Source organism: Vulpes vulpes, chromosome 6, assembly GCF_048418805.1.
Source record: "Vulpes vulpes isolate BD-2025 chromosome 6, VulVul3, whole genome shotgun sequence".
NCBI lineage: Eukaryota > Metazoa > Chordata > Mammalia > Carnivora > Canidae > Vulpes > Vulpes vulpes.
Window position 1 is genome coordinate 104,374,931 of NC_132785.1, and position 18,414 is coordinate 104,393,344.

General features: G+C 45.8%; 1 protein-coding gene across 8 annotated transcripts in view; it reads right to left on the reverse strand.

Annotated features, from left to right (window-relative positions):
- SLC8A3 (solute carrier family 8 member A3) overlaps window positions 1–18,414 on the reverse strand; it is a 144,491-nt gene that overhangs the window by 108,531 nt on the left and 17,546 nt on the right. For 6 of the 8 annotated variants that reach the window (XM_072761848.1, XM_072761849.1, XM_072761846.1 and 3 more), the window contains one exon: window positions 14,162–16,007. The exons of the other annotated variants lie outside the window; for them this stretch is intronic. In XM_072761848.1, coding sequence (XP_072617949.1) covers window positions 14,162–15,945 — 1,784 coding nt within the window. In that variant the 5' untranslated portion in view covers window positions 15,946–16,007. The remainder of the gene's footprint in view (window positions 1–14,161; window positions 16,008–18,414) is intronic. 8 annotated transcript variants of the gene reach the window in all.

Consider the following 18,414-nt stretch of genomic DNA (forward strand, 5'->3'; position numbering starts at 1 on the left):
TCTCTCACCCCGGCCTGAAGCTGCTCTCTCCTTGGAGAGCAGCCTGTCATGTTCTCTGACATCGTCAAAGAAAGCCCGGATAATGATATTTCCCTCCACCTTCCTCCAGACAAGACTCTGGCTTTCTATCTTTAGATCAACTGTCTTCCTAAAAGCTCACCTTGGGCTCAGAGATGGAATATGATCACTAATGGGGGAACCTGGGAAAAATGCTGGCCCACATAGGTCAGGATGGTGGTGACATGGCCAAGATCCTATTCATTAATTACTTAATTAATGACTAGCATGATACACCTGATGAGTGATTTAGACTAGGCACTGTGTTAATTGTCTGACAGTCATTTTCAATCCTCACGCCAACCCTATGAAGGAGGTACTATTATTATCCACATTATACATACGAGTGAAGTGAAGTGAAAGGTTAGGTAACTTGCCCTAGCTCACATCACCAGTAAGTAGGCAAGCTAGGGCTGCCAACTTGGTCTGTGTGACACCTGGTCTATGCACTTAATCACCCTACTTTATTACCCTCCCATGTGTATATGGGTTTCTACCCACATTGTTGCTCTCACACTTCTGTCATTGGCAATCTCACTGGTGATAAAGCAAAATTCTGTCTTCTAGATCCCTGAAGCTCATCCAGTGTGCCCCCTACTCACCTGTGAGGGCTGTCCTCCTTTCATCATAGTCATGGCTCCCTTGCTCTCTAGCTGTCATGTTCCAGCCAGGCCTGCCTCATCTTACAGAAGGGAGAAAGTAACATATCTGCATTTCAGGACAAGCAGGTAACACATTTGCATCTCAGAGCCAGCTGCAAGGCACCAGGGAACACCAAAGAGAGACAGGATCTGGAGAACAGGCCTTTGTGTTGCCTCCCAGTCACAAGATGGAAGACTCTTTCCCACACAGTGGGATTGTTGTCAGTGGCTCAGGGTTTATCCATTGGAATAGTGGAAAGGGAGAAATGGTCATGTAGTTTAGGGAGCATCAGCGGGAGCCTCTGGGCAATTATTTAAGAACTACACTACCAATGGAGCAGGACCAAGGAGACCAGAAGACGAAAGAGGCCATTATAATAGCTGTAATAAAGTAACTAAACTGATTTGGGTTAAATGGCTTAAAGAAAGTGGCCATTTTTTTTCTAGACCCTCATATAATTTATAAACAGGAATTTGAAAGGTTACCAATTACAGTCCATATATAACAAAGCTGTTAAATGAACTCTGGCCTGCCCTGCTCCGGGAAGCTGTGGGTCAGCATCCTGATGACAGTTAACCCCACCAGCAATGCTCTCCTCTGCCTCTGTCTTTTGACCGTGAGCATGAGGTCCCTCACTCACTGAAGTCTAGAGCAGGCATTATGCAGGGATGGGTATTAGCTTCCTACAGCTGCTACAATAAACTATCACAATGTTGTAGGCTTAACGGTATGTATCAACAGAATTTGTTCTGTCACAGCTCTGAAATCAAGATCAGCAGAGTTGATTCCTTCCTTAGAGGTTCTAAGGGAGGATCTACTCCATGATTCTCTCCTAGCTCCTGGTGTTTGCCAGTAATCCTTGGTACTCCGGCTTATAGCTGCATTCTTCGCATCTTTGCCTCTGTCATCATATGGCCTTCTGATAAAGATGCCAGCCATAGGATTTAGGGCCAACCCTAATTGAGTATGAGGCCACATTCTTAGGTTCTAGGTGGACACGAATCTGGGTGGATGAGGCAGGGGGGACTCTTTTCAACCCAGTACAGGTTGCCAGTGGCATTTTTGGCAGATCCCACATAACAGCAAGGAAAAGATCTGGGTTCCTTAAGAGGAGGGCTCAGGGTGCAGGCAGGGAGGTGGAAGGAGGAGGCCACTCTGAGCAGTTTCCACATCAGACTGAGGCACTTCCCCATCTAAAATATTTCACAGAAATCAAGCTCAACAGAGCAAAGAAAGTCACCCACAGAGCTAAGGCAATTCTCCTACAGCTCAAAACATCAGGTGCCCTCCCCCACAAAGTGCAACATTTGTATCATCCAGGCGAAACACCAGGTAACTCAATAGACCTAACACCCCTCTTCCCCCAAGCTAACATGGAAAACAGGCGAATGTCTTCAATCACCTTTCCTCTCCCTTCTAAACCCCAGGAGGGCTGGGGGACACCCAGGGACTCTGACCATGAGAGGAGAATGGGCTTCTCAGCCTCCCACTCAGCCAAGAACAACCCTGGGAAGGAGGGCTCACGGCAAGAAGCAGAGCAGGGTGGAGTAAACCCTCAGGTCCCCTCCTTTCTGCTGGTGGAGACTCCTTCTGAGGCCGGCAGGGAAGTACTATGCAGAGCTGCATCCAATCTGGGCTAAGTAGATTAGTTCCCTCCCAGTGAAAGGTTCTGGGCAGCTGAGCAGGGCAGCTCCCTGCGCGGTGGCAGGGGGCTGTCATTACAAGGCCCAGATAGGACATAATTACATGCTCCCTGGAGGGAGCTCCTAATTGAATTACAGGGTGTCTCCTGAGCATGAGAGGCAGCCCGTACTCAGAGGTAGCTGAGCAGCCAAGAAACAGACCCTCTGAGGAGCTGGTGCCAGGCAGGGGTCAGGCTGTGCAGAAGTTCAGGGACACCCGAGCTCAGACAGTCCCATGGACCTCACTGAAACTGCGAGAGGAGAGGAGACATGCACGGAGAGCGGGGCATCCCTGGTCTTCATGCCTGGGGGGTGTGTTCCAGTCCCATGCCCCACTGGGCTTGCTATACACTGGAAGTGGTACAGAGCCAGAGGACATGCCAGGAATTCACTCTGTTCATTCATTCATTCATTCATTCATTCACTCATTCATTCAACAGCCATTTTTTGGTGTCTCTATGTTGTGTGGTAGGCATGGGGAAGACCTGAGCGCTGCTCTGGTCTGAGGACATGGTATTGCCTTCAGGTACTGTTTAATCCTGAAGCCAACTTGTACTTCGATCTATGGGTGCCCCACAAGCCAAGCCAATTAGCCATTTTTCTTAACAAGTCCTTCTGGGGTAACTGCACAAGGATGTCACCTCTAGTGCCTGCAAACTGAATCAACAAAGCCTGATGGCAGTACCTCTGTGCAGCCACAGCTTGAAGAGGCCTCCTCTTCTACAGCAACTCTTTCTTTAAGTTTTTATTTAAATTCTAGTTAGTTGACATTCAGGGTAATATTTGTTTGAGGTGTACAATACAGTGATTCAACACTTCCATACCACACCTGGTACACATCACAAGTGCCCTCCTTAATCCCCATTCCCTATTTCCCCCAGCCCCCATCCCCTCCCCCTGATCACCATCAATGTGTTCTCTTATAAAGAGTCTGTTTCTTGGCTTACCCTTCTCTTTCTCTGTTTTCCCTTTGCTTGTTCGTTTTGTTTCTTAAATTCCACATATGCAACTCTGTCAACATAGTTCTCTTTCTGCCAGCCTGGGAACTTCCTGAGGACCAGAACTGGGCCGCTTCTCACTGTGTCAGCTCACAGTAGGAGCCTAATGGTATCTACTGGCTGTATCCTGAGTGAAGGGCGTCTGTGTCCTACTTCCACTCTCCTGTTGCTTCTGGCCTCACTGACTGAGGCTCTTGGGGCGGGGGGCGGGGAGGACCTCCAGCGGAGCCCCTCTTGCTCTGTCTTATCATCCCTTCCTCTAAGCCTTGATCCTGGATGCCCTCAGACACCTGATCTGATAGGCACAGCCTCAGAGGAGCCCCCCTGCATCTGAACACATGGCCCTGCACCAGACTTGCCCTTTTCCCCAGGCAGTTGGCCAAAGCCTCGTCTGTTGGTTGTTCCTGCTGGTGAAGTGGCACCAACAGGAATCCTCTGTGCACCAGCTTGGGCACAGGTGGGTCTGGGCCAGCAGTCAAGGGTGATGAATTCAGATTTCTGACCTGGGTGTTTTGGCCTTTGACAACTTCCCTGAGCCCAGTTGCCCCTGAATTCAAAGGAAAGCATCCAACTCTCGCTGTTAAGGGATGGGTGATGTGCCCTTAACTTCTCCCATCTGAGGAGAAAGTCTGCTGCTTTCAGCTTCATGACCTTACTCTGACGTTAAAATATAAGACATAGTGGAAAGATGTGTGATTTAGAATCAGAAGATCTAGGTTTTGATGCCTGCCCTTCAAAGCTCTGTGTTCCAGGGCAAATTTCTTAGTATTTCTTAGGCTCTGTTACCTAATCCAAAAAAAGTGTTGATGTTAACCCTAAGGTATGACAAATCTTTATTTTTAAAAATATTTTCATGTAAATATTTAACGTTTTATTATATAAGAAAAAAAACAATAGTAGTCTTTCCCCCGAGGTCTGAACAATGGTAAAGCCTAGGTAACCAACACCCGGTTCTATAATCTGATATATTCTGATATATTCTCCAGTATACTGATCTCCCCATGGGGGTCACCTTCATCAAAATAACTTTAAACAGTTAGCGCCTAATATTTTTAAAGCATTCTGCATCAGACAGTTGCCTTGAAAGTCGGCTCTTGGCTGTCTTCATTCTACTCACTCCCCACCCCCAAACTAGAAAGTCTATTTTCCTCCAGCAGTCCACATGGGTTAATTAAAATGTCATTTCTCTTTGCTTTGGCTAGAATTAGATTAACTCATTGTAGTAACACAAGTTATCTTTTGCTGTATTTTATGAAAAAATGAAAATCTAATTAATTTTCAGTGAATCTGCTAAAACATGGGTTCCATGAGGAAGGGCAGATAATTAAAATGGACTGTGATAGGAACCACTGATCTAGTTTATGAAACCCACTAGCTTAGCAGGAATTCTGGAAGACTCTGGTCTGACAAGGAAATTATATGTTTTGTATGTCCAGTGGGAATTTGTGGATTCATCCAGGGAATAAAAGAAAGTTCTGTGTTATGTACGATACAGAAGAGAGTGATTCAAGGGGTTTCTTCCCATTAAGATTGGCCTCATGACAGAGTGGCAACTTCACACTAACGCACCTCACTGAAATTGAGACTCTGAGTTTCTTTATCCCATCCCAGTTCCTTCCATCTGTCCTCCCAGGACTAGAGGAGGCGGTTATTTGGCCTTTCCTTCTCATAGCCACAGATGAGGTCAGATACAGCTCCAACGCCCTTCCCAGGATGGTTCCCTGGACAGCGGTTATGAACTGACCACAACCGACACATAGGAGTCCTATCTTACAGCCTAGCCCTGTGCCCGGGAACACGGGCAGCTGACAGAGTCACACACTATGCCACCTGGAGATGGGAATGCTCTAGCTTCCGGGGAGTTCCTGGAAGCGCATCAAGTTACAGCTCTAAAGACAAAGAGGGGGTGCCTGCTGGCTCTGGCTAAGTCCAGCTGACCAGCTGTCTGGCAGGGGAAGGGTGGCGAAGGAAAGCCTGTCACTCTGTCCCTGGCAAGCCTGGGAGGTAGGAAAGCTTTCTGCCTCAGTCTGGAACAAAGGCTGGTCTGGAAATCCAAACCCAGGAAGAGGCTTTGAAAGTGACTCAGTACCCAAATAGCACAGTCAAAAATGACAGCAGCTCATCTTCTGACGCTAGTCTCCTGGAAAGGACAGACTAGAACAGAGTAAAGGGGAGAAAAGTGACCCTGGTAGCCTTGAGATTTGTGCCACTGAGCATCACCCACTAGGAATGTTTTCTGTTAATCTGAGCAGAGAGGCCAGTTTCATCTTGGTTGCATCAATCTTGGTCAGCTTGATGAATCTGAGCAGGCTGGGGCCTCCAGAGGAGGCTATTTCTGTCATTCTCCAGCCAATGGCCCCAGCACAGACCACAGTGAAATCAGTGCTCTCTCTGAGGCACTGCAGACCTTGTATGTGCCATCTGAGGTGACAGATGACTGGCTAAGCTTGTACTTTCTTCTAAGTGATGCTGCCACCACTTACAGACACCACGGCTTAGGTAGCTTACTGTGGAATCCTCACAGCAACTTCACTTTTCCACCCCACCATGTGGCATGGCAGATTAACTCTTGGGGTAAGGAGATCTTGGCTTGGGGCAGCCCGGGTGGCTCAGCGGTTTAGCGCCACCTTTGGCCCAGGGCTTGATCCTGGAGACCGGGATCGAGTCTCACATTGGGCTCCCTGCTTGGAGCCTGCTTCTCCCTCTGCCTGTGTCTCTGCCTCTGTGTGTGTGTGTATGTGTGTGTGTGTGTGTGTGTGTGTGTGTGTGTGTCTCATGAAAAAATAAAAAGGAGATCTTGGCTTGACTCGGGGCAAACAAGACATATCTAGCCAGTGGACTTTAACATGGCCAAGTAGGGAAAGGGGGAAAAAAGAAAGGACCCATAAGATTACCTCTCTTGAGAATTTGAGGTAAAAAGTCTTTCCAGGGAGGAGCCAAGAGCTAAATGGAAAGAGGACTCACGAACTAGAACAGTTGGTCTGTAAGGTATCACTGCAAGCTGGAAGCAATAAGGGAGCAAGCCTCAAAGAGAAGCAGAGACGCCAGGAGACCGAGACCACATGGCCCAGCCGGGAGAGCATCCAACAGAGAAGGTGGTCCTCAGGGCTCTTTTGTCTGACAGCTTTCTGCTACCACCTCTGGTCTGTGCTGCTCCCTACAATTCAACCCTCTCATCTTGACATACAGTCAGGCAAAGACTTTGTGGTGAAGGGAAAAAGCACCACAGTGAGTGATTTGCTTCCTGAGGGATAGTGATCTTCTTGGTATGATGGTGAAGCTCTTTCTGTCCACGTGACAGGCTTTCCTAAGGCTGTTCCTGATGACTCGAAGAAGTCGCAGGTCAGACAGTAGACACCAGGCAACGCCAGTACAGATGCCAGCAGTGTGAGGGAAAAGGACGCAGGGACCAGGAGAGGAAAAACGAGCACAAGGACTCAAGGAAGTAGAGAGGAAGGCGCGCAGTGTGACAGAAGTAGAAACCACTGCTCTTGTGGTGACAGTGACTGGAGCATGAGAGAAAGTAAAGCTGCAGCACTAAACATTTAGAAGAAACAGTGAGTATGAGACAATAGTATTCAAACAGGAAGTAAGGTGTGAGCAGGGAAATAAAGCAAACACATGTGAAGATTTGCAGCCGGGACCATGGTTAGCCCTAGCGATGGTGGCACGGGGCTCACCCCAGATCACCACCGCTCAGAGCCGGCCAGGCGGTAATAGGGTACACAAGCAAAAATCATGTGGGACTCACAAAGACAACACCTGAAGGCAGACAAATCAAGGCCAGTGGCTCTGGAAAGAGATGGACTACGAGGGTAACAGTAATATTAGTCATCTATAACCCAGCATTTGTTTTGTAGCCATATTCTTGGTATTGAGTTATTATCAAGATGTCACTCATTTTGGAAGCACCAACTAAAGAACCCACAATAGGGCATTGTTGGTACCATACATAACTAGCTGATGAATCCCAACCAGCAAGTGATAACCAGACTGGGCTCATGCAAGGACAGGTTAACCAGGTTATGTCTATGCATGCTCTAGCTAGGAGGAGTCAGGATGGCGCCACATCCATAGCTAAATTCAAGTGTATACACGTATCTAGTGGAGGGTAATTCTGTTTTTAGAAGAACAAATTTCTCCATAACGAGTAAGTTCCACCTTCAACTCTATCTTCATTCCTGTATATCTAGATATTTCCTACTTGGGCACCTGGCAGGTTATAGGAATGGGAATATATGAATGGTAACTATCATGCCACCTGAGAATGTTTACCTAGCTCTTTCCTTCGTGGTCATTTAGCAAAACCCTCAAAGTCTTTAGTTCCTGCAAAACACTTCTGGACTTGTGCAGAATTCATTAAGTATGAGGATTTTGCTCTATTTGCAGATCAAGGAGTTCTCTCCCTCCAGCTGTCAATTATATATGACCGATTCTTTGCCAAGACTTCCTATTGCTTCTGGAAGCACAATTTAATTTCTCTTTTATAAAACAAGAAAACAATACCTCGATTAAGCAAAAAACAATAGCTCTAAACTCTACTACCTTCTTCATGGAACTGACAGCGTCACCGCCAAAGGGGAGAGAAGAAATTAGTGCTCGTCTACCACCCAGATTCAACTGGGAAGTTGATGAAAGGCTGGACAACAAGAAGGTCCTTCCCAACTCCTAACTCTGGGAAATGAACAAGGGGTGGTAGAAAGGGAGGTGGGCGGGGTGTGGGGGTGAATGGGTGACGGGCACTGAGGGGGGCACTTGATGGGATGAGCACTGGGTGTTATGCTATATGTTGGCAAATTAAACTCCAATAAATTTTTTTCTTAAATGAACTTGGAAAAAAGAAAAAAATCCTCCCCACCCATCCACCTAGCTTTGTCCCTTTCTACCATTCTTGTGAATTAACACGGAAACTTTGACCTGAAGAACCAGAAGAGTCAAAACAAAATAAGCAGGGCAGGATCTCCATCAGTATCCCTTTTCTATTATTGCCTGAAGCCCAACTAGCTCCTCTCCAAGAAGGAAAGCCTCCTCTGAAGATAAGACTGGTTCTTTTCCTGACTGGCCAGTCATGTAATCATCTCCAATCACAATGCTCCTTTCTCCTCAACCTAACATTCTCCCTTGTAGAATCTCCAACCCTGCACCACTGAGTCACCAGAGGGCAAGCCAGTATGACAAGAGCAGGAGTAAGCTCTGCTGCATAGACTGCTCTGCTGCATAGGCTCTCTAATCAAGTCAGGCAAAGAGAATGCTGACCAATCCAAGGTTGCCAGGAGATCCTGCACCTCACACCCTAAAATTAACCAGGAAGGCTCTGGACTCGTGGAGATTTTTGTAGACATGTAAAGTTTAAGTAGGCTTGCGATGCTTTCTGGATCCTGGAGTTGGCATATGATCTTTTTTGATATAATCTGACAATTTCAGTAATTAAAATGAAAAAAACTATCAGAATGTAGGGCCTTTCTGGACACAATAGCCAAAGCTTCTGTTAAGAAGGCCGCATAGCCTTTAATCATCCTGTGGGCCCAGAAGGGAAAGAACTATAGTTGAACATCAATATTTGAAATGTTGCATCGTACTGTTAAATACCCCATTCCACAACTGGATTAGATATGGATGCCCTTCTTCAGGATCACTCTGAGCCATGTACATAGCTCCACTGTGAGTTCCACAAAGCCATGGGTCCAGGTAACTGTTTACCTAAAGCCAGAGAGAAACCCCATTACTGGAATTCAGGCACTGAAGGCAGAAGAAAAGAGAAAGGGTGGGATGCCCCCCGAGGGAGCATGACCATGACTTCCACCCTACTTCTTACCCTCACTAACTTTACATGCAGCTTGTGACTTTTCTCAAGCACAGAAAAGGTGTTCTAGGGGCAAATCATCTCCCTGATGGCAAGGGAAGAGACTATCCTAACACCTTGCTGAGCCAAAGAAAAAAGACAAGGCCTACTGTGTTTTAGTTAATTTGGAGAAGGAGTAAATTGTGTCCTGGAGCACTCCAGAATTCGATGGAAAAGATTCCCTGGGGTTGAAACTTTACAGAAAAAGAACACCTGGAAGAGAATGCCGGGCATAATTTTGAAAAAAATTATTTCATTGAACAAGCACTGCCTAAAAGATGTCCTAGCTCTACTTGTCATACCTTTTCTCAGTAAGAGATCATAAAGATAGTTTTTTTTTTAATTTCTATGGGCTCAATACTTTTTCTTCCTGAAAGTCTCAAGGTGAACCAAGAGATTAAAAATAGCCCATAGTATGCTATTTTTTAAGTTAAGATATTAGCCACATAATACTGTTGGATTTGTACTTCCAGAGCATCTTTCACCCAAGAATTTCTATAAGCTTTCCAAAGTTAACATTGTTCTGATGGATAAAAATAAGAAAGTCCAACTGGGAGGGAGCGACATTAAATCAGTAGCCTCTAACAAGATCTTGCCAGCTCTAACTTTCTATCCTATCTAGCTGTGCGATATTAGACAAGTCACTTTCCCTCTCTGAATCTCAGCTTCATAATTTGTAAAAGCAGGAGTTCAGATACTTTTTGGCTTTAACATTCTAATTTGTTGGAAACTATGTGGCACAGCTAATACTCCATTCTTCTTCAAAGCAGGCCTGTGCCATTTAATTATAGTAGGGCTTGGCATTTGCCTATTTGACATCGGTGATTCTCAGAGATCCCAAAGGTTCATGAGCTGCCATTTTCTGTTATTTTGCAGAGGCATGCTGTGAGCCTGGGATACAGGAGCAGACGTGTGTTTATCGAGTGAGATTAATGTGCCAGCAGCATGCATATATATCTCCACAAGGTTTTTTTTTTATTGTTTGCAAGAGGCTCAAAGGCCATAATTCTAAGGATGCACTGGGGTGGTAGTCACAAAGGTGGGGATTCTTCTAGATCATGAAGATGTCAGCAGGATCTCTCTCAAATGTCAAGAGTTTATTGTAATGTGGGTTTAAGGTTATCATGTCCCCACCCCTGCTTCATCTGCTTCACTACTACGTCCTTAGCCAAGGTCGCTTTAGAAACTTCAGTGGTGTCATGCACACAGCAAAGAGCTTTCATTTCTTTTATTGAGCTTATCTCAACCAGAGCACTTCTCCCAGGTGTTTTGATTTGTCTGTATACCTAGTATCCACTTCACTGAAGAAGATTCTTGAGAGCTGAAATGCCAGTCTGTTCTATTCATTTATTTATCTCCAGTCCCTAGTAATGTATCTAGTATATAGCAGACATTTAATAAATGTTTGTTGAATGACCGAGCACCTTCTCTGAGCAGGCACCATTCTGAAAGTGCCTTTTCTTCATATTTGTACATAGTACTTATCACTCCCCTGCAGGATAGATACCACTATCCCTGTCATTCCAACAAAATATCTGGGGCTTGGACAGGTGAAATGACTTGTTCAAGTTACACAGTTGGTGAGTGACAGATTCACATCTGTTTGTCAGACTTCAAAGTTCATGGCTTTCTATCTTACCCTGGTACTAAGGACATTTTTGAAGAAGTAAAGCATAAAACCAAATGAGTGAATGCACAACCTGATAGTATTGACAAAGTATAGGCCTGGCTTCAACCTGAAGAGGTTTTTAGAAGAGTGTATTGAGGGCAAAACTGCCAATGCTCCCAGGCTTGCCGGCAAAGAAAGTTACACAGAGAGGGAAGGATTGGAAGATGGAACTGCTCCAGGCATCACACAGCTTCTGTCTAGGTACCCTGAGGGTTTCAATTTCAGTTTCCAGATTGGTACTGCAGTTAACAAGGTCTCAGGGTAGGAGCTGGGTTCTAGCTAAGTTAGAATTGCAAGCTGGAACTGGAAAGCAAGGCTTCTTGAGTAAATTAAGCAAGGCTTTTGAAAGCCACTTTTCTTCCTGGGTCTTGTGGTTTGGCCAAGAGTTTTAGAGCATTTCAACTCTAAGTCGGGACCAACAGCATCAACAGCTGGTTAGAAACACAGAATCTCAGGCCCTACTCAACCTTTCAAACTATAATCTGCTTCCTGGATGGTTCAGAAGCACATGAAAATTTGAGAAACACTACTCTAGAAGATATTCTGAGGTCTTTTCTGGCTCTGATATTTTAGGAGTTTTGATGAGGAATCTTCATGATAACCCCCCACACTAGCATGTTTTATTAATTTGGGTCACAGAGAGATCCAAGTAGCCCAATCACCTCAGCAGTGAGGTGAAGAATACTGTTAATTCAATGATATAATTATTAATGGCCTCATTTACTAAGCATATACCATATACAAACAACTGTATACAGTATCTTGAATCATCATGACAGCCTTGTGAGAAACATATTATTATCCCTATTTTATCAATGAGGAAATAATCTCATAATTAATAAAATTTCCCCAACTCTGCAGTTAAATCAGAACTATATCCAGACTCTTAACCCAGAGTACTCACAGTCCATGGTTTTTCTGCTATACCACACCGCCTCTAGTTGTAAAATTACAATCTAAAGTACCAAGGGTAGGGCTGTGATGTGAAGACAGACAACTAACAGGCTATGGACTCATTCTTCTTCTGAAGGGAAGAAAACCAAGAGGTAGTCTAAAGTCTACTGAAGTCTAAAAAATGATGTAAAGAAATAGCAGGCAACAGAGCTTGTTCACCAAACCCAGGAATACTTGGACCCAAATCGCAAATGTGGGCAGCTTGATCTATATTTAAAAGCAATATCAGAAGTGATCATTCATAAGCCCACTTACACCAAGATATTATTCAAGCTGAAAACACAAATAGGTTTCAGGAAGAGTTAGTCATACTCAGATATCTAGAGTGCACAACTGATTGTTAATGGGACAAGGAAATTAGGTGCCAAGTCTTTGATCTGTCAAAAAGTACTTTTTAGTGCCCTTGGTAGATAGGTACCGAATTGGAGAAACCACTAGTCCATCAAATCATAGCCAGTGCTGTAGTCTTGATGTCACTTAATGCCTGACAGTACTCCTATATACTTATGCTGCCATAAATGTGAGAAGTTGCACAGAGTTTGTCTACCCAACGAGGGCCTGTCCTTTATTTGTACGTATAAACTCTCTCTCCAGAGCACATATAAATGGACAGTATTCTCTAGAAGGCACAGGTTTTTACTTGGGCTAATGAATGATTATCTCTCCCGGTGAAATGACTAAACAGAGCTCTAATAAATCAACTTGTCAATGGCTATTTCACCTCAGGAGACAATATCCCTGTTTCATCTTCAGCCAGTGCAAATAGGACCTACACTGAGTGCCCATGTCTGTGGCTCAGTAAATCCTAGAGTGGGGAGGAACTGCAAAAAGAAAGACCTGACCCTGCCTCCAGGCAAGGAAAGTATTGTTCCCACTTTGCAGATGAGACTGTTCAGTTCTAGAGCTAAGACTAAATGTCTTGCCCAAAGTCACACCATTAGGAAAGGATTGAGGGAGGCCAAGAGCAGAGTCCTCCGGATGGCTCAACCAGCTCTGCTGTCAGCATTACCCAACCCATCGAGCCCTGTCCCATGAATGGGTAGAAGAAGCGCTGCTATGACATCTCTCCCTTGGTCCTATGGGCTCCCCTTTCCATGAGTTGGGTCCTTCACTCTCCTACAAGTTGTATGTTTTCATTTCCCATTCAAGGTGTTTTTAGCAGTGTCCTGGAGCAGTTTGACAACCCCCTTTCCTAGACACACCCTTTTGTTCTTCATGCCCCCTCCTGCTGCTGCTTATTGCTTGTGGACATGAGCAGGAATTCAGAGACAAGTTTCCCCCTTCTCAGTCACCCTGGAAAGTCTGCCCTCTCATAAGCTGCAACTCTTGGGGAAAGTCATTCTGTTTCTTCTTAAAAGCTATCCATCTGAGAAAAACAAAAACAGAAAAACAAACCAAAGCAAAGCAAAGCAAAACCCAGAACACCCAGTATAAGAAGGCTCAATGGGGAGAGCCCTTACATTGCGATACACAGTGTCTGAAGGACTAAACAGGCCAGTAACCCAAGAAGTATTCTGGGACAATTCTAGACCATGAAAAGAAATGACCACACTGAAGATGTATTTTCTCCCCCAGTTCCTAAGAGGCATCTCCAACATTGCTCAGGCAATTTTTGAGCTCACACCTAGGACTAAAGACAGGTGGCCACCGCTCTGGGAGTTCTGCTTCTGCAAGATGCCTCCCGTACCCAAGCTATATTGACTCATCTCACCTAGACTGGGCAAGTCTCATACCATAAAATAGCTTATAGGCATTTAAAGAGATTTCCGAGTTTCAACCAACCTTGCAATTTCCAAATTGAAGGAGAGGTGCCTGAAATCTGGTTATACAATATAGCCACAATATGGCTCCGGGGGAAAAAAAAAAAGCCACTGCCACTTGCTTCCTTGAGGATGCTCTGATCGGACTGGCACTGCCTCAGGATGGAAAGGATCAGCCTCAAGGCTCATTTGAGCCTTTGGCCTGAGTAAAGGAGGAAGGAGAGACCCAGCCAGTCTCCTAGCTCCTGTGTCGTCACAAGAATTCTCCAAAATCCGACATCAAAACTTCTGTCACCCGACACCTGCACCAGCTATCACTCCAGTGGATTGAATGTTCCGTGTCCTTAGATCCCGCCACAGGATTCCCTGCCCAGAGACAATTTAAAGTGAGAAAACCGAAGGAAGGTTTGGATGCGGAACCTGCCAGGGGTGCCTGCCGATCCTGCACACCTGTGCTGGGACTCGAGTTTGACAGTAACGCAATACGAGGGAGAATTTTAAGGACAGAAAGAGATGGCATGGGAGGGAGGGAGATAGAATATGGAAAGGCTACTTACACAGTTTCGTCATTCTTGAACTCCAGCTCCCCGTATACATCTTCAAAATCCTCACCACCACCCTTGGCTGTCCCCTCCACTGTCCTAAAGGGGACGATTACTGTGCCCCGGGCACCTGATGTCCGCAGAACCTTGACCTCCAGGACACCAATACTCTCGCTGACACGAATAGTGCCGCATTCAAAAGTGAAGATGCCTGCATGGTCATCATCCAAAATGGTGACTGTGGCCACATAAGGGGATGCCAGGATGGCCCGAGGCAATGGAAGACTATTGAGTACTATTGGAGGCATCCCCTCCTCTGGTTGCTCCTCCTCTATGCGGACATTGCTCAACCTCACGAAGAAGTGTTCATCCTCCTCAAAAATGTCATCATCAATGATGCCTACCGAGAACTCTTTCTGGGTCTCTCCTGGCTTCAGGACCACAGTGCCCTCTGTGAACTCATAGTCAGCCCCAGCATTGGCGGAACCATCCTCTGTTTTGTAGTCCACATACACGGTCTTAGACATGTCCCCCCCTTTCCTCACCACTGTCAGGAGCACAGCCCCACAGTTCTCCAGGCACTGGTAAGAGCATGGATCAAAGAAGACCTTCGAGACAAAGTCCTCAGGCTCATTGGTGTGCACCTCATTTATGCTGGAGGTCTTTTTGGCTTGTTCTGCTGCATGCTTCTTCAGGATATTGCCTGCACCGGTCATCATCCGGGTAGCTTGGATCCGGTAGAAGGCACGACTCTTCTGCTGATGGGAAAGAGCATAGTAATTGGCCATCTCTACCAGCTGATCTAAGTCCTTCTCTGGGTGTTTTTGCTTCAGATCCTTTAGAATCCGGATCATTTCCCTGCGGGACTCATCTACTTCCTTCCCTTCCAGGGGCACCAGGTTCCCATCCAGGAAGTGGGAATTCATCATTTTCCCATCCATCTCAATGCCCTTAGGATGATCACCCTCTGTCTCTATGATAACTCCTCGGTGTTTATCTGTGCGGTACTTTTTGTGCATGTATTTGTAGAAGAGTAGTCGCCTATCTGCCACCCAGGCCAGAAGGACACACACTGGAAAGAAGGAGAGAGTGAGAAGACCTTCCCAAACCTGAACCACACCAGGAGAGAAGACTGCCAGGATCATATAGAGCCAGATGTAAGCAAAGATGCTCCAAGCAGCCGTGATGAGGAAGACTCGTAGGTGCTTGATCTTTCGAGTCTCTCCATCAGGGATCACGTAGACGCAGATGCCAATGATGATGAACATGTTAAAGGCTGCGCTACCTACGATGGTGGAAGGTCCCAGGTCCCCGGCAATGAACCCGTGACCACACACCTCAATTAAAGAGAGAAGGATCTCAGGAGCAGAGGAACCCAGGGCCATTAGGGTCAGGTTGGAGACAGTTTCATTCCAGATCCGAATCGTTGTGGTGCTGGTCTCTCCATTGGGCTTTTTGATAGTCACTTCTCTCTCTTGAGAAGTGATGACTTCAATAGATGCCATGAAGCGGTCGGCAATGATGGACACCCCAAGGAACATGTATATCAGGGCCACAAAATAGACAATGACCCTGGCAATCTTGTCCCCAAGGGAAGGGTTCTCCGGGTACCAGATTGGTAGGATGACACCCTCCTTGCAGTCCGATGACTCTGAACAGGACTCATTGTTCTGCCCTGCGCTGGGCACCTCCCCCGAGCTGCCAGCCTCTGCCCGAAGACCATTTAGGAAGAGCACAAAAGTAATCAGCCCAAAATGGAGGAAGGCAGAGGTGAGAGGCTGCAACCCTAACCACGCCATACACAAGACTTAGCCGCTGGCTTCCACTGCAGCACCAATGGTCCTCCTGACAGGCCAGAGACCTAGAAAAGACCAGAGAGGCAGGGAAAGGCATGAGCAAAAGGGGGACAGCAAATGGCAGGTTCCCACCAACACAAATTGATGTTTCACCTTGAGCGACATATTGCACTAACATATGGGGCAGTCTCTCACTCGGAAAAAAAGATGTCAATGGGAGGCACAAATAGTGGCTCTGTCCGCAGGACCATCTGGTGGAGACTCAGCTGAAGAAAGGCTTAAAAGAGCTGGGAATATTGGTAATGAAAACATAAGTGATACCCTTCCAGTCCTGTCTCCAAACCCCACTGTTATCTGTGAGAGTTCTCAAGAATCAACTGAAAAGAGGCCAAGCATGACCTGAATCCTCATCCCTTGTACTGTTTCTAGGGTTTTCAGGCTCCTTTACCCACACTATTTTCATGCTTAAGAATCCTGCATCACATATGTGTGCAAAAGTACATACAGAATTGAACTTTTTTCATGGACTACTCCCCCGAAATAGAACACATCGCTCTGCATGCAATTGAGCCCACCTGGGAGAAACTCCCTCCCCGAATGCAAAACTTGTCCAGGCAAGCTGTAATTCTGACATTTCTTGGGAAATCAGGGTGGATAGTGTAGGGAAGCTCCCTGCAAGATAGCTAAACGGAGGTCCCCATGAGCTGTACTCCAGGCCCGGTCCATGGCCACCTCCGTCCTCCAGCAAAACATGCTTACAAACCGTTTGAGACAGTCAGTTACAGGAAGATGAAAATCAGTCAGCCACTCAATTCCAAACCCAGACGCTGAAAAGGCCAAGTGATAGAAATCACTATTAATAAAACATTCAAGTGGCTCTTGAATATATTTTTTTAAACTGTAGACAAGATTTGGGGGTGAAATGCAGCCCCATCTGCTGGCCTCAAACTGCTAAGAGGTGAGCATGAATTCAGGAGAATGGGAAGAAATTCAGCAGGATCTATGGATTCATCTTTGCACTCACCTCATTCAGATGCAATGAGAATGCAAATAACCATGCTACAGCTTTTTAAAAAAGAAGCTTTTTGCCCATTTTCTACCTCTGCTACAGCCCTGTGCACTTTAGTAACAGAAGAATGCTAGTTTCAGGGCACCTGGGTGGCTCAGTAGATTAAGCATCTGCCTTCGAATCAGGTCATGATCCCAGGGTCCTGGGATTGAGCCCCACATCAGGCTCCCTGCTCAGCAGGGAGCCTGCTTCTCCCTGTCTCCCTCTGTCTGCTGTACCCTCTGCTTGTTCTCTCTCTCTCTCTCTCTCAAATAATCTTTTAAAAATGTTAATTTTATCTGTACTACACCTTACAGGGTTCCAAGTCCTGTCCCTGCTCTCCACTGCTTCCCATCTCAGAAAATGGCACTGCCATCCACCCAGTTACTCACACAAGACAACGGGTGTACATCTGCAGGCCTTCCTCTTCTTGCTCCTGTCCCTTGTCCATCCAGCACCAACACCTAGACTCTCCTTCCATCTCTCCTAGCACTGTCACAGCTGCCATTTGCCTTCATCATGAATCTACTGCAGTGACCTCCTCATTGAACTCCCCACTCCAATTCTTGCCTTTCCCCACTTCATTTCCTTACACAGCAATAGTCACCTTTTCTAAAAACTCCAAATCTACACTATCACTTCCCTATTTGAACTCCTTCAGTAGTTTCCTCTTATTCTTAATATAAAGACTCTTTACTGAGTGACCTGCAAAGTCTCACATAAGCTACCTTCTTCCTCCTCTCCCCCTTTATTTTTTGCTCCTCTCCTTCTAACCACATTTCAGCAACAATGGCCTTCATATCAGGCCCTGGATGACACCAAGTTATTTTCCACCTCAGGACCTTTGTACATGAAATCAGCCATGATGATGAAATGACTTGTACTTCTTGGCACCCACACTCTTAACAATGCTTTAGATCTCAGCTTTAGTGTCACTGTCCCAGAAAAAAAATTACCCTCATTCTTAAAGATGGTCAACCTCTGTTCCTCTCATCACACTCTTCTTTTCCTTTATGGCATTTATAAAACTTTGAAGTTACAAGTTTGTTTGTGGGATTATAAAATTAATGTCTATTTTAGCCATTAAACCGTGAATGAAAGCAAAGAGGATAGTTATTCTGTTTATTGTGGTATCCTAAGTAGTCAATTGGTAAGTGCTCAGTAAATGTCTGTTCTTAGAATAGATAAACATAGCCACTATGGAAGCTTCCTCGGGGCTGTGAACTGAATTGTGTCCCCTCCCCACAACTCATATGTTGAACCCCTAAACCCCAGTGTGACTGTATTGGGAGATAGGGCTTTTAGGAGATAATTAAAGTTAAATAAGGGTATAAGAGTGCGTCCTCCTCTGATAGGACAGGTGGCTTTATAAGAAGAGGAAGAGAGAGAACATTCTCCCTCTGCCACATGGTGAGAAAGTAGCC